Source organism: Eleutherodactylus coqui, chromosome 1 (genome assembly GCF_035609145.1).
Source record: "Eleutherodactylus coqui strain aEleCoq1 chromosome 1, aEleCoq1.hap1, whole genome shotgun sequence".
In the NCBI taxonomy this organism is placed as follows: domain Eukaryota; kingdom Metazoa; phylum Chordata; class Amphibia; order Anura; family Eleutherodactylidae; genus Eleutherodactylus; species Eleutherodactylus coqui.
Window position 1 is genome coordinate 149113116 of NC_089837.1, and position 16523 is coordinate 149129638.

The 16523-nt window shown below is 47.9% G+C and overlaps 1 protein-coding gene across 1 annotated transcript in view; it reads right to left on the reverse strand.

Annotated features, from left to right (window-relative positions):
* The window catches only part of LOC136626582 (kininogen-2-like), a 102684-nt gene that overhangs the window by 12107 nt on the left and 74054 nt on the right, over positions 1-16523 (reverse strand). Inside the window, exon 8 of the mRNA XM_066601635.1 lies at positions 3756-3872. Within this exon, the coding sequence (XP_066457732.1) occupies positions 3756-3872 (117 nt within the window). The remainder of the gene's footprint in view (positions 1-3755; positions 3873-16523) is intronic.

Here is a 16523-nt window from a genome sequence, read left to right on the forward strand (position 1 = left end):
ACGGCTCCCTAGATCTCACCGCGGGGGGGCCGTACGGGACCCCCATACATCGCTCGGGGGATTTAAATGCCACTGTCAGAACTTACAGCAGCATTTAAAGGGTTAATAGCCACGATCGGCTGCACAGCCATTTGCAGCTATTGCCTGCGGGTGTCAGCTGTAATAAACTGCTGACGCCCGCGCTGTATGAAGAGAGGTTGCCCTGCAACCTCTCTTCATACATACCCTGATGCTCCAGGATGTACCCTTACGTCCTTAGTCGTGAAGGGGTTAATGTGTGTGGGGCTTAGCATGCTGCCGGCAAACAGATGTCAGTTGGCCCCGGGGCAACCACTCTCTGCTTCTTCCTTGCAGCCCACTACAAGGCAGTGGAGGCGATCCTCTTCACACTGCATTCGCCACTGACAGTGCCACTGGGGAGAGTGATAGCAGGGCTGGTAAGAGGAGACCACAGTTTGTGCTGTGCTGCAGCGGGGAGGGCGCCGCTGGGGAAAGTGACAGCGGCCCCGCTAAGAGGCAAGAGTTGGTGCTGCCCTGCTGCTGGAAAAGTTAGTGCAGCGCTGCTGACGTACGTCCACCGCAGGGAAAACTCACAGCGGCCCCACTAAGAGGACAGCACACCGAGCTGGAAAAGTTATTGGACCGCTACTGGCGTAAGTCCGCCGTCGGGGAAACTCACAGCGGCCTCACTAAGTGGACAGCACACCGAGTGCTGTGCTGCTGGGGGATGCCACCGCCGCCGCCTACAGTCCCAGTGGCAGCAGCTGCACACGCACTATACTGAGATGAGGAGACCACAGTGCTGTGGTGAGTGCCAATACCTGCTGTGAAACCCTGAAAATACAGCCAATCAGGAACAGGGGGCGTCACCCCCCTGTCAAGCACCAAGTATCTAGACACCACCCACACTTCCGGTGATGTCAAGATACATGAATACCTTCTCCACCCCACCATACTCCTTACTCCAGACACTGATCGGCAGGTCCCTCTATGTTACTGTGAACATTAAAAACTGCCCATGGGAGCTCGTAGCGGGATCCAACCCTGCTCGCGGCCATGGACATTTTCTCATCTGTCCGGATGCGGTACGTGTCTTCTCTGTTCCAGACGGATCTTCTTTTCTTCTGCACGGCAGATGCATCTGGGCATGCCGGCTGGTGCAACGTGCACATGTGCTGTCCAAATTGTTTTTTAAAAATCTCCTGCTTTCCCGCAGATCCGTGGCATGTCCGCAATGTCAGCTGCGGTTGTGTCGCCGATCGGACGGATTCCATTGACTTCAATGGAAGCTGTCTATTTGGGAATCCACAGAAAATGGAGCATGCTGTGATTTTTTTTAAAGCGCATGCGATCCGCAAATTGGGAGCAGACTATATGTATTTTTGTTAGAGAAAAACATCTTTACGTCAACTACATTTATACAAAGAAGGGAAGTTAATAAAGCTAAAGTTATGATATACGCCTGTCTGAATAAGCCCTAAGGCTGGCTGTCCATGGGCGAGTTGTCATTGCGAGATCCGCGGTGATAAATCACCTGCGGATCTCGCACGATACACTTTCCATAGGCTAACTATGGAAAGCGCAGGCCGACGTCCACTAGCTGAGAATCATAGCAATTATCGGCTTGCAGGATTCAAATCGCGGCATGCTCACTGCAGATACCTGTCAGTTCTCCCCCCTGCTGCCCCGCTGCAGAATTTCGCTAGCGATATTCGGCCTTGGTCATGGACAGGCAGCCTAATCCTCTCCTGTGTGATACTGTCTCTCAAGTTGTAGCTGGTGAACACTGTGTAACTGGATACCAAGAAGATTGCAGCTATGATCCCCCATTGACCCCCTCTCACTCCCTCCCAACTTTTTTTTACAAGAGAGATTTACAGAGATTTGGATGTCGTATGTCCCTGCGTGTCGACACAATAATAAAGATTCATTTCCTATGTACCCTGCATGTCACATCAGATGTCTGATTTTTCATCAGTTTAATATGTTAGTCATATTTTTACATATATATGGTCATTTTATAGAGGTGTAATTGAGTCACAGTGTAGTACTTTTATCTGCATTTTGTATGTTAGCCCAGTTACAGAAACAGCAAAGCTCCTTTAGCTCAACTATTTTCCGGAATAAGTTGGCGCTATACAAATAAAGGTTATTATTATTTTCCTAACTCACATAGAAACGAGCTCCATTCTCCTCCCCCCTGTCTTTTGTTATTTCTATAAGGAGTTTTTGGAAGACTGAGGAAGATGGAGCTTAAGAAAAAAAACAAAAAAAAAAACAAAACCTGCAGACAGGAAATGCTTTCTGCTAATAACTTACATTACAAAGTTTCATATGTTACATTACTTCTCATAGATACAAAAATACATTATAGTGATGGGTATGATTACCACAATTAAATCATTTTTATTATCAAACTAGCTGATATACCCGGCTTGGCCCGAGTTAATTTGGTACTGGTGTTTATCTGGTGTTCACACGGAAAATCTTGTGAAGTCGTGGTTACTTTAGAGATACCGGAAAAACATATGTTCACCATTTTGCATAGTTCTCTGCGTTACCCAGGAAACACCACGGGGAGGTAACCATGCAACGTTTCTTTTATATAAAATGACATCAGGAAGTGAGAGAATTAGATTCCATACGTAAAATTTGGACGCTAATTCTTTTGCACTTAGAATTGAATAATCGAGTTGGGACCAAATAACTTTTCCTATTTATAATATAATCAATGCCGTGCCAAATTTCAAGTTTCTATGACATCGGGAAGTGAGAGAATTAGATTTCGTACATAAAATGTGGATGCTAATTCTTTTGCACATAGAATTGAATAATCGAGTTGGGACCCATTAGCTTTTCCTATTTATAACATAATCAATGTTCGTGCCAAATTTCGAGTTTCTATGACACCAGGAAGTGAGAGAATTAGATTCTGTACGTAAAATTTGGATGCTAATTCTTTTGCGCATAGAATTGAATAATCAAGTTGGGACCCATTAGCTTTTCCTATTTATGACATATCCAATGCCCGTGCCAAATTTTAAGTTTCTATGACATTGGGAAGTGAGAGATTTAGATTATGTACGTTAAATTTCGACGCTAATTCTTTTGCGCTAGAATTGAATAATCGAGTTGGGACCCATTAGCTTTTCCTATTTATGACATATCCAATGCCCGTGCCAAATTTTAAGTTTCTATGACATTGGGAAGTGAGAGATTTAGATTATGTACGTTAAATTTCGACGCTAATTCTTTTGCGCTAGAATTGAATAATCGAGTTGGGACCCAATTACTTTTCCTATTTTGGAGATAATCTATGCTTTTGCCAAAATTCATGTTTCTATGACATCGGGAAGTTGGAGAATTTTTGGCGAGTCAGTCAGTCAGTCAGTGAGTGAGTCAGTGAGGGCTTTCATCTTTATATATACAGTACATGCAGAGGTGTAACTTGAAGCTCCTGGGCCCCAATGTAAACCCTGTAACAGGGCCCCCGACTGAAATGCTTTATTCATAGTACTGGGCTCCCTATGTGGAGAAGAAAGGCCTTATGGGCCCCCTAAGGCTCCTGGGCCTGGTTGCAGCTGAATCCCCTGCATCCTCTATAGTTACGCCAGTGAGTACATGCCTAAACTGTCACAATGGTCTTTTCTGTTCATTGACTATAAGCCATATTGTGAGTGGTAAACATTATTCTTATAAAAGCATTTACGAATGTATGAATTTGTACATGTATGAATATTTACAGGTTGACTTACATAGTTTCCTGTCTCATTAAAGACACATTCAGGTCGCAAAATGGAATACTCCGGCTTGGAACAGTTGGTGTCTCTTATTGTGACATGTAACTCATATAAAAACTGTCTTTGGAAACCCTACAGAATAAAGAATAGATATAGTTAATTGATTATATGAATGTGCTTACAATTAGCAGTTATTTCCATTTTAATTACAACAAGTACACATATATACACACAGGGGCTTTCTTAATTTTATATTCATATTTATTCATTTTATATCCCCCTTTGTTATTAATCCAACCCAATCCCCATCACACCTTCTCTCTCATACCAAATCACATTTATTGAGGCCCAAAAATCTCAGCTTTGCATTCTGGTTATGGCCTATCGTGTAACTCAAGGGTTTTAAATAGAGATGAGCAAACGTACTCGTTCGAGCTTGATACTCGTTTGAGTATTAGCGTGTTCGAGATGCTCGTTACTCGTGACGAGTACCACGCGATGTTCGAGTTACTTTCACTTTCATCTCTGAGACGTTAGCGCGCTTTTCTGGCCAATAGAAAGACAGGGAAGGCATTACAACTTCCCCCTGCGACGTTCAAGCCCTATACCACCCCCCTGCAGTGAGTGGCTGGCGAGATCAGGTGTCACCCGAGTATAAAAATCGGCCCCTCCTGCGGCTCGCCACAGATGCGTTCTGACATAGTTTAGGGAAAGTGCTGTCTTGGTGGAGTTGCAATAGGGAGAGCGTTAGGAGTATTTTAGGCTTCAAGAACCCCAACGGTCCTTCTTAGGGCCACATCTAACCGTGTGCAGTACTGTGGAGGCTGCTTTTTGCAGTGTTGCACTTTTTTTTTTTGTATATCGGCCGTGCAGAGCATTGTGCCCTGCAGTAATTATACATAGTCCAGGGCCAGTAGTGGTGGTTAGGCAGGGACAGAAGACATATATTGTGAGGCAGGGACAGAAGACATATATTGTGAGGCAGGGACAGAAGACATATTTATTGAATATAGGCAGTGGGCCTTTGCAAAAACATTTGGGGAGAAAAATCTATTTGCGCTGCCTGTGACTGTCCTCAGTGTTCTGGGTCTGTGCTGGGTGTAGTAGTCCTCCTAATTCATACGCAGCCAGCTAAGTGTTACAGCAGGCTGGCGCAAAATTATTTCCTGGCTCTGTGTTGGCGGTTAAATCACCGCTGTATTCCAGTCCACAGTGCAACACTCTGCAGTTATTTGACATACTCCAGGGCCAGTAGTGGTGACGCAGAGAGAGAAGAGATATACTTATTGAATATAGGCAGTGGGCCTTTGCAAAAACATTTGGGGAAAAAAATCTATTTGGGCTGCCTGTGACTGTCCTCAGTGTTCTGGGTCTGTGCTGGGTGTAGTAGTCCTCCTAATTCATACGCAGCCAGCTAAGTGTTACAGCAGGCTTGCGCAAAATTATTTCCTGGCTCTGTGTTGGCGGTTAAATCACTGCTGTATTCCAGTCCACAGTGCAACACTCTGCAGTTATTTGACATACTCCAGGGCCAGTAGCGGTGACGCAGAGAGAGAAGAGATATATTTATTGAATATAGGCAGTGGGCCTTTGCAAAAACATTTGGGGACAAAAATCTATTTGGGCTGCCTGTGACTGTCCTCAGTGTTCTGGGTCGGTGCTGGGTGTAGTAGTCCTCCTAATTCATACGCAGCCAGCTAAGTGTTACAGCAGGCTTGCGCAAAATTATTTCCTGGCGTTCCGTAAGCGAAGTCAGCCTCCAACCACAGGCCAATAAGCGGCATATTTAATTACAGCGTTCGGTTTCTGCACTACTGGTAATACACCATGCTGAGGGGTAGGGGTAGGCCTATAGGACGTGGACGTGGGCGAGGACGCGGAGGCCCAAGTCAGGGTGTGGGCACAGGCCGAGCCAGTGCGGTGGCCAGGCGTAGAGGCAGGGCCAGACCGAATAATCCACCAACTGTTTCCCAAAGCGCCCCCTCGCGCCATGCCACCCTGCACAGGTCAAGGTGCTCTACGGTGTGGCAGTTTTTCACAGAGACGCCTGACGACTGACGAACAGTGGTGTGCAACCTTTGTCGCGCCAAGATCAGCTGGGGAGCCACCACCACCAGCATGCGCAGGCATATGATGGCCAAGCACCCCACAAGGTGGGACGAAGGCCGTTCACCGCCTCCGGTTTGCACCACTGCCTCTCCCCCTGTGCCCCAACCTGCCACTGAGATCCAACCCCCCTCTAAGGACACAGGCACTACCGTCTCCTGGCCTGCACCCACACCCTCACCTCTGCTGTCCTCGGCCCCATCCAGCAATGTCTCTCAGCGCAGCGTCCAGACGTCGCTAGCGCCACTGTTTGAGCGCAAGCGCAAGTACGCCGCCACGCACCCGCGCGCTCAAGCGTTAAACGTGCGCATTGCCAAATTGATCAGCCTGGAGATGCTGCCGTATAGGCTTGTGGAAACGGAGGCTTTCAAAAGCATGATGGCGGCGGCGGCCCCGCGCTACTCGGTTCCCAGTCGCCACTACTTTTCCCGATGTGCCGTCCCAGACCTGCACGACCACGTCTACCGCAACATTGTACGCGCCCTCACCAACGTGGTTACTGCCAAGGTCCACTTAACAACAGACACGTGGACAAGCACAGGCGGGCAGGGCCACTATATCTCCCTGACGGCACATTGGGTGAATTTAGTGGAGGCTGGGACAGAGTCAGAGCCTGGGACCGCTCACGTCCTACCCACCCCCCGAATTGCGTGCCCCAGCTCGGTGGTGGTATCTGCGGCGGTGTATGCTTCCTCCACTAAACCACCCTCCTCCTCCTCCTCCTCCTCCTCCTACGCAACCTCTGTTTCGCAATCAAGATGTGTCAGCAGCAGCACGTCGCCAGCAGTCGGTGTCGCGCGGCACGGCAGCACAGCCGTGGGCAAGCGTCAGCAGGCCGTGCTGAAACTACTCAGCTTCGGAGAGAAGAGGCACACGGCCCACGAACTGCTGCATGGTCTGACAGAGCAGACCGACCACTGGCTTGCGCTGCTGAGCCTCCAACCGGGCATGGTCGTGTGTGACAACGGCTGTAATCTGGTGGAGGCTCTGCAGCTCGGCAGCCTCACGCACGTGCCATGCCTGGCGCATGTCTTTAATTTGGTGGTTCAGCGCTTTCTGAAAAGCTACCCACACTTGTCATACCTGCTCAGAAAGGTGCGCCGGGTCAGCGCACATTTCCGCAACTCCAAGACGGACGCTGCCACCCTGCGGACCCTGCAACATCGGTTTCATCTGCCAGTGCACCGATTGCTGTGCGACGTGCCCACACAGTGGAACTCTACGCTCCACATGTTGGCCAGGCTCTATGAGCAGCGTAGAGCTATTGCGGAATACCAACCCCAACATGGGCGGCATAGTGGGAGTCAGCCTCCTCAATTATTTACAGAAGAGTGGGCCTGGTTGGCAGACATCTGCCAGGTCCTTGGAAACTTTGAGGAGTCTACCCAGATGGTGAGCGGGGATGCTGCAATCATTAGCGTCACCATTCCTCTGCTATGCCTCTTGAGAAGTTCCCTGCAAAGCATAAAGGCAGACGCTTTGCACTTGGAAACGGAGGCGTGGGAAGACAGTATGTCGCTGGATAGTCAGAGCACCCTCATGTCTATATCTCAGCGCGTTGAGGAGGAGGAGGAGGGGGAAGAGACAGCTTGGCCCACTGCTGAGGGTACACATGCTGCTTGCCTGTCATCCTTTCAGCGTGTATGGCCAGAGGAGGAGGAGGAGGAGGAGGGGGAGGAGCATGAGGAGGAGGGGGAAGAGACAGCTTGGCCCACTGCTGAGCGTACACATGCTGCTTGCCTGTCATCCTTTCAGAGTGTATGGCCAGAGGAGGAGGAGGAGAAGGAGGATGATCCTGAAAGTGATCTTCCGAGTGAGGACAGCCATGTGTTGCATACAGGTACCCTGGCACACATGGGTGACTTCATGTTAGGATGCCTTTCTCGTGACCCTCGCGTTACACGCATTCTGGCCACTACGGATTACTGGGTGTACACACTGCTCGACCCACGGTATAAGGAGAACCTTTCCACTCTCATTCCCGAAGAGGAAAGGGGTTCGAGAATGATGCTATACAACAGGGCGCTGGTGGACAAACTGATGGTAAACTTCCCATCCGACAGCGCTAGTGGCCGAAGGCGCAGTTCCGATGGCCAGGTAGCAGGGGAGGCGCGGAGATCAGGTAGCATGTACAGCACAGGCAGGGGAACACTCTCTAAGGCCTTTGACAGCTTTCTGGCTCCCCAGCAAGACTGTGTCACCGGTCCCCAGTCAAGGCTGAGTTGGCGGGAGCACTGTGAAAGGATGGTGAGGGAGTACGTAGCCGATCGCACGACCATCCTCAGTGACGCCTCTGCCCCCTACAACTACTGGGTGTCGAAGCTGGACACGTGGCCTGAACTCGCGCTGTATGCCCTGGAGGTGCTTGCTTGTCCTGCGGCTAGCGTCTTGTCAGAGAGTGTGTTTAGTGCGGCTGGGGGAATCATCACGGATAAGCGTACCCACCTGTCAACCGACAGTGCCGACAGGCTTACACTCATCAAGATGAACAAAGCCTGGATTTCCCCAGACTTCTCTTCTTCACCAGCGGACAGCAGCGATACCTAAGCAATACGTAGGCTGCACCCGCGGATAGAAGCATCGTTCTCTATCACCATCAAAAACGGGGACCTTTTTGCTTCATAAATCTGTGTATAATATTCCTCCTCCTCCTCCTGCTCCTCCTCCTGAAACCTCACATAATCACGCCGAACGGGCAATTTTCTTAGGCCCACAAAGCTCAGTCATATAATTTTTGTAAACAATTTTTATACGTTTCAATGCTCATTAAAGCGTTGAAACTTTCACCTCAACCAATTTTTATTTTAACTGGGCTGCCTCCAGGCCTAGTTACCAATTAAGCCACATTAACCAAAGCGATTAATGGGTTTCACCTGCCCTCTTGGTTGGGCATGGGCAATTTTTCTGAGGTACATTAGTACTGTTGGTACGCCAATTTTTTGGGGCCCTCGCCTACAGTGTAATCAAATTAATTTTTAGCCCACCTGCATTACAGCTGACGTTACATCAGCTGTGTTGGGCACTGCAATGGGATATATTTATGTACCGCCGGTGGCTTCCTGGCACCCACCCATGCTGTCGGTCCACACGGAGTTGTAACTGCATGTGTCCACTTCTAAAGAACCCCAGTCTGACTGGGGCATGCAGTGTGGGCCGAAGCCCACCTGCATTTAACATGACATTACCTCAGCTGTGATGGGCAATGCAATGGGATATATTTATCTACCGCCGGTGGCTTCCTGGCACTCACCCATGCTGTCGGTCCACACGGAGTTGTAACTGCATGTGTCCACTTCTAAAGAACCCCAGTCTGACTGGGGCATGCAGTGTGGGCCGAAGCCCACCTGCATTAAGCACGACATTACCTCAGCTGTGATGGGCAATGCAATGGGATATATTTATGTACCGCCGGTGGGTTCCAGGGAGCCACCCATGCCGTGGGTCCACAGGGAGTTGTAACTGCATGTGTCCACTTCTAAAGAACACCAGTCTGACTGGGGCATGCAGTGTGGGCCGAAGCCCACCTGCATTAAGCACGACATTACCTCAGCTGTGATGGGCAATGCAATGGGATATATTTATGTACCGCCGGTGGCTTCCTGGCACCCACCCATGCTGTGGGTCCACAGGGAGTTGTTACTACATCTGTCCACTTGTAAAGAACCCCAGTCTGACTGGGGCATGCAGTGTGGGCCGAAGCCCACCTGCATTAAGCACGACATTACCTCAGCTGTGATGGGCAATGCAATGGGATATATTTATGTACCGCCGGTGGCTTCCTGGCACCCACCCATGCTGTCGGTCCACACGGAGTTGTAACTGCATGTGTCCACTTCTAAAGAACCCCAGTCTGACTGGGGCATGCAGTGTGGGCCGAAGCCCACCTGCATTAAGCACGACATTACCTCAGCTGTGATGGGCAATGCAATGGGATATATTTATGTACCGCCGGTGTGTTCCAGGGAGCCACCCATGCTGTGGGTGCACACGGAATTCCCATTGCGGAGTTGTACCTGCCTGTGACTATTTATAAAAAAACGCGGTCTGACAGGGGCATGCAGACACCTTGACAGAATGAATAGTGTGTGGCACATAGGTTCCCCATTGCTATGCCCACGTGTGCAGCTCCAGATGGAGGTGGCACAGGATTGGATTTCTCATTGCTTCTGTACAGCATTGTGGGCTATCGCCTCGCCCCTTTTTAAGAGGGTCGCTGCCTAGCCGTGCCAACCCTCTGCAATGTGTGCCTGCGGTTCCTCTTCATGGGAGACGCACTGAAGGCTGGGCAGGGACAGTTTGGTGTGCGCTGTGGACACTGGGTCATGCGGGGGGGGGGGGGGGAGGGGGTTGGTCAGCATGTAACCCAGGAAAAGTGGCAGCGGAGTGTCATGGAGGCAGTGATTGTGCTTTGTTGGAGGTAGTGTGGTGCTTAGCTAAGGTATGCATTGCTAATGAGGGCTTTTCAGAAGTAAAAATTGTTGAGAGGGGGGTGGGCCCACTCTTGCCGCTATTGTGGCTTAATAGTGGGACCTGGGAACTTGAGATGAAGCCCAACATGTAGCCCCTCGCCAGCCCTATCCGTTGCTGTGTCGTTCCCATCACTTTCTTGAATTGCCCAGATTTTCACAAATGAAAACCTTAGCGAGCATCGGCGATATAGAAAAATGCTCCGGTCGCCCATTGACTTCAATGGGGTTTGTTACTCGAAACGAACCCTCGAGCATCGCGATAATTTCCTCCCGAGTAACGAGCACCCGAGCATTTTGGTGCTCGCTCATCTCTAGTTTTAAAATGTTTCTTGTGTTTTTATTTACTGACTTCACACATAATCATTTCAAAAAAATATAATGAAAAAAAAAACCCAAATCAGAAAATAAAAACAAATGAAAAGAAAAGAATATGTTACTCTATCTGGTTGTAATTAGTAAAGAAAAATTCTAGGTGACCCATAATAATAATAATAATTTCATCATTAGCCCTTTGGAACCTTTAACATAGGGCAGAATAGGCTGCACAATGTACTGCAAGCTGCGGTAAATTCTGAATCAAAATCCAGTTAGGGCCCTTTTACATATAATGAGTGACAGGCAAACGATGCCAGACACTTGTCACTGTGATGCTCACTCTGCACAAGTGTGAGCATCGCTGGATCGCTGACAGTGCGTCCAGCATGAAGATGGGGCGCCCGGGGGAGAGTTCTCTCCCTGCTCTCCTTCAACCCCTCTCCATTCACTGTAAGTAGCGGACGTTCAGCACTGAATCGCTGCTGCTTACACCGAACTATATACGTTCATCTTTTAAGCAGTTTAGAATCGTCCAGCCGTTCAGTTTCAGCATGCTTACACACAACTATTACCATTTAAACCTCCTGTGAAAGAACGAATCGTTGCGTGTAAAAGGGCCTTTAAACTTGCAGATTTTGGTGTGGGATTCCCCAGCTGCGGATTTGCTTGCCTCGGTGGAATTTCACCCCATGTGAAAGGTTGCTTAAATTACCAACTATTTTTAGATTTTCATTTTCTTCATTCCCACATTCCAAGATCTATAACATTTTAATATACCTATGTGGGTTTGTTTTTTGTAGGACCAGTTGTGTTTTTTAATGGTATAATTCAATGTACCATATAATGCATTGGAAGAAGTTTAAAAATGTTTGAGTGAGATGAAATGGATAAAAAAAATGCAAATACAAAATATCATGGGGCATTTTGCTTTTGTGGCTTACATGCTGCTGTAAAAATGACATCTTTAGGGCGAGCACCCACTGGCGTTTGCGTTCTCCGCGGGAAAAAAACGCCGCGTTTTCGCCGCGTTTCCCGCGTTTTTTCCGCGCGTTTTTCGCGGCGTTTTCCGTTAATTTCCATTGACATTCATGGGTGCATTAGGAGAAAAATAGGGACACATATGCAACTGACAGTTCCTATGTTAAAAACGCAAACGCAACGCAAAAAAAACGCCAGTGGACAGGAACACATGTTATCTCTATGCCTGTGCAGGAAAAACGCAAAACGCAAAACGCAAAACGCAGGTAAAAAAACGCCAGTGGGTGCTCGCCCTAAAAGAGTTGCGCTGGAATTCTAAATGCTCCCCTATGCACAGGATACAGAATTCACTGTTGTAAATTAATAATGCCTTAGTTTGGGCTTTTTCAGATATGGTCATACAAATTATGCTTTTTTATGATTGTTTAGATTGTTTTGCAGGAAAAATTGGAATTTTGTTTTTGTTTTAGTTTTTAGGTTTTTAATTTCATTTAGATTGCTTTTACAATATACTGCAATACTAAAATATTTCAGTATATTGTATTTGACATTCACTTTTAAAGTACGGGCCACACCTTGGCCTGCAAGGCCATGGGTGGAGGCCAGGCATGACAGAGTTAACAGTGAGTGTGGGAAGTAAGTGATTATCTTAGATGCAAGGTGGAGTTGGAAAAAAAAAAAGGTGGAGCAGAGAAAGTGTGTGAAGAACAGTTGGTGATATCAGAGAAAAAGAGGAGAACAAGAGGAAAAGAAGGAAGATTGGGAAGGTGAAGAAATCCTACTTACCCATGGAGATCGATCATGTGATGGAAGAGTTCCAGGCTGCTGTGTCAGTCCGCGGGAAAGCCTGTCTGCAGAGGACTGTGCAAGAGGCCTTGTCAGCACCAGGGACAGCTCAGAAGACGCAGACGTGAGAGATGGGAAAGGAGAGCACGTGCGCTGGCATGCTTAAGCCCCGACTTCATTCCGAGGGACTGCTGCTGTCTAGGAGCATCTCCGCGCACCCTCCAGGTCAGTCTCCTGCTGATCCATCTGCCAGAGGTGAGACTAGGCCTGGAAGGAATCTTATGAGATGATTGGGCCCTGCACTCTGGCCTAGACCGCGCGTGGGTGAATGAATTCAGGGAGTAGAGGAGGTGCGAGGGGGGCACTTGCCTGGCACTGAACCAATCGGGGAGCATCCCCACCACAGTGCCACATCACATCCTCAGGGAGATTGTTACTCGTTCCAGGAGAAGGGGAATCGTCGCTGATGTTCCTGAGTCCAGATGGGAGAAGTCTCGGTAGCAGGGGAGAAGTTGTCATGGGGCAGCGAGAGGCAGAGTCTGCCGCTGGTGGGTCCACAGTCCGTGTGTGGCCAGGTGACATTTCTTCTATGTTGTGTCCGTTCAGTTCAGACAGCGGTGTGGGGCACGCGGGTAGTAGTCTAGTTGGGGGAATGAGCAGCAAAATAGGTGGCTTGGGAACGCAGGTAGATGTGAGGGTCATTTTGGGATGCACAAAGGCACTTATAGCCACATGTGAGGGGGGTACTAGGGTAGATGCGATGTGTGACCCGTCTCTGGTTATGGCATGGTCAATGCCATTAATGCCAACTAGAAATGCAAGTATTTCATGCGAGAGCATGGGGAAGGGAACAGAGCGCATGCAAGTGTCTAGGGTGATGGTCGCGGTACAGACAGAGAAAGATGGGGAAGGTATCCATTTGGATGATAGGGCAAAAGGGGAAGTTTACATTTGTTTTGAAATTCAGCTGGGTGCCCATTTAAAAAAGGAGGTGAAGGAAAAAAATATGGCTGGATGATTATGTAGGGGTATTCTCACTACTCCCATTAGAAATATTTAACTTGGATAAGGAAAAGAGGACAGAATATAAAAAGCAGGAGGAGTAAAAAAAGAGATAGCGGTTGATTTTGCAGACTTTTACTAATTGGCTTCAGGCTTTTTTGCTATTTGCATTTAAATTGGGAGGCGTATAGGGTCTATGGGGCCAAGCTTGGCTGCAATATGATGAGTAATTTAGACAGAGAAAAGCAGTGCAGCAGAGCATTACATATATATCACAAGGATGTAGGCCTTTGGCTATGGGTGATTTTGTGGATAGGTGTTTGCCAATGTGATGTGCAATCTCATGCACATACTTCGAGGCATTCAGTTCATTCTTGGAATGGGTGATAAGGGAGGTGGCAGACATTGACTCAGTAATCCATTATTTGGATGATTTTTTGTGTGTGGGGCTGGCAAAATCACCTATATGTTCATCATTGTTAACAACAGTGGAATGGGTGGCACATCGTTTTGGGATGCCGTTCGCCCCCCAAAAAACTGAAAGACTGTCGTCTCAGAGGCTAGGAATGTAGGTTGCCTGGTCAGAAAATCCAGGATTTGCAATGAGAGCTAAGGCGGGCTAGCACGGTAAACAAGGTTACATTATGGAAATTACAATCGCTGTTGGGTAAGCTCAATTTTTGGGTCATGCCCATGGGTAGGATTTTTTGCAGAAAGTAAGCAGCTGCAACGTAGGGAGCAAAATTACCGTATCATTTTATTCATTTAGGAGAGAGCACAAAGAGGATTTGGATGTGTGGTTGGCTTTTATGCAGCAGTATAATGGCAAATTGGTGATGTTTTTGGAGGTATTGGAAAATTTTGATTGTGAGCTTTTTATAGAAGCGGCGGGCAGCAAAGGGTTTTGGTGCAGGGGGAGTTAGCCATAGGAATGGAAGGAGTCGGGTTTGGTTAAAAATTTGGTGGCATTGGAGTTGTTTCCAATTGTTGTCACTATGTCGTTATGGGATGAGCGTTTGAAAGACAAGAAGGTGCGTTTTCACTGCGGTAATTTTGAGGTGGTTCAGGCCATCAACAATTAGATGGCATCTTCTCCCCCCAATGGTGAGTTTGCTGCGATATCTGGTGTTACAAGCATTGTTATTAAACATGTGGGTGATGGCGGTGCATGTACCTGGTGTACAAAACTCAATAGCTGATGCTCTCTCTCGTTTTCAGTGGAAGCATTTTGGAGAGGTGGCCCCTGGAACAGATGTCATAGGAATGAGTTGCCCAGCTCAGCTTTGGAAACTGGTCGGCAAGCAGCGGAGCACCTGATAAGTTAAGCACTGATGCCAGGTACAAGGGGAGCATATGAAGCAGCATGGCTGGAGTAAAAACAGTGGGTAGAGTTTTTAAAAGACATAAGGAATGATAGCGATAGAGAGGGAGCGTTATTGCACTGGTTGGGGAACGCACATAGAAAGGGTTTATCGGTAGTGAAGGTGAATCGATTTACAGCCAGGCTAGCCTTTGGCTTTAAATTAAGAGGGATGCAGGGTGTGACAAAACTGTTTTTGGTAGTACAGGCCCTATGAGGTTTTAAAAAGGGTAAAGGGAGACCGGATAAATGTTGGCCTGTGTCATTCAAATTATTGGAGGAGTTGGGAGTGGTATTGGAAATAAGTTGTTTAGGGGTTTATAAGTTGGCTTTGTTTCGGTTGGCTTTTTCATTGGTGTTTTTTGGGGCATTGCGGTTAGGGGAATTGGTTTCTCCTAGTAGGAGGAGAGGTGGGGGATTATTTATGGAGGATGTGTGATGTATGGATGAGCGGCATGAGATTGTTATACAAAGGTCCAAGACAGATCAGATGGAAAAAAGAAAAAGGTTTTTGTATGAGACCAGTTAGGGGGGCACGGATATGCCCTTTGGGGTGTTGGAAGCTCTATTTTGAGTTGGCTGGTGTACAGACAGGGTCATTGTTATGGCATGAGAATGGGTCATTTTTTTTTATCCAGGTTTCAACTAATTGCAGTTTTTTGAAAGGCTTTAGCAAACCTGGGTATGGATAGTGCCAGTTTCATTCAGGGTAAGGGTGGTGACAGGGGCGTCAACATGGGGCTTGAGTACCAATATAATTAAGAGGATCGGAAGATGGAGTTGGGAAGGTTTAGGTCTTATATTAGACTGCAGTTGTTATGAAGGGAGGGAATTAGGAATTTGTTTTATCATTTGTCATGTTCTCCCTTCTTTAACAGATCCTCGCCAGGCGCTAGTTTGGATTCTGGAGCATTTATATATTTTTGGGGGTGCTGAGAGGGCAACAGTACAACCTAAGGGAAGGCAATTAGGTTTTGCAGAAGGATGGGTGATGTTGAAATAAATAGGGATATGGAGAATGTCGTTGTGCAGGATCCTAGCTGAATGTTTCCATCTTGTGGGATTAGACAGGGCACCTGATATCCTGGTGCTGCATGTTGGGGGGGGGGGGACGATTTAGGGAGGAGGCCTTTTTGGGGGCTATCGAGAGCTATCAGGTATGATATCTTGTGTTTTTTTAAATTGTTTCCTAGGCTGGTGGTTATATGATTGGAAATTGTGCCGCAAAAATCCTGGAGGGATGCAAGATCAGCGGGAAAAAAATAAGGTGCGGATTCAGTTGAATAGGGAAGTCTCCAGTTGTGTGGTGAGAAATGGGGGAGTTGTGGTGTGGCATGTAGATTTGGAAAAGGGCTAGGGGAATTTTTGGAGGAGCGATGGTGTTCATCTGAATGAGGTGGGAATCAACTTGTGGTCCCTGGCGTTTCAAGGGGGATCGAGAAGGCATTGTTTGTGTGAGGGGCGGTGCAGATCTGAGGTGGTCAGATCATGCTTGTGGTGGCGGCTGGGGGGGATCCTTGGAGTTGGTCACAAATTATTGTAGGCAGGCGGTGGATAGCCACCTTCCCCCTCGGTTTATTGATGGTTGGTATTGGGTCTGTCGCCTCCGGGCTCTGGCAGGGAAAGTAGTCCCTGCAGAGATAGTGGTGTGGTGTAGCCTGGGAAAAGGCTAGTGGGTCTCCAAGCCGGTTGGAATGCAGCTGGAGGCATTTTTGAGTAATATTTATATAGATATATATTTTAAAAATGGGGAGGTGACAGATGTAA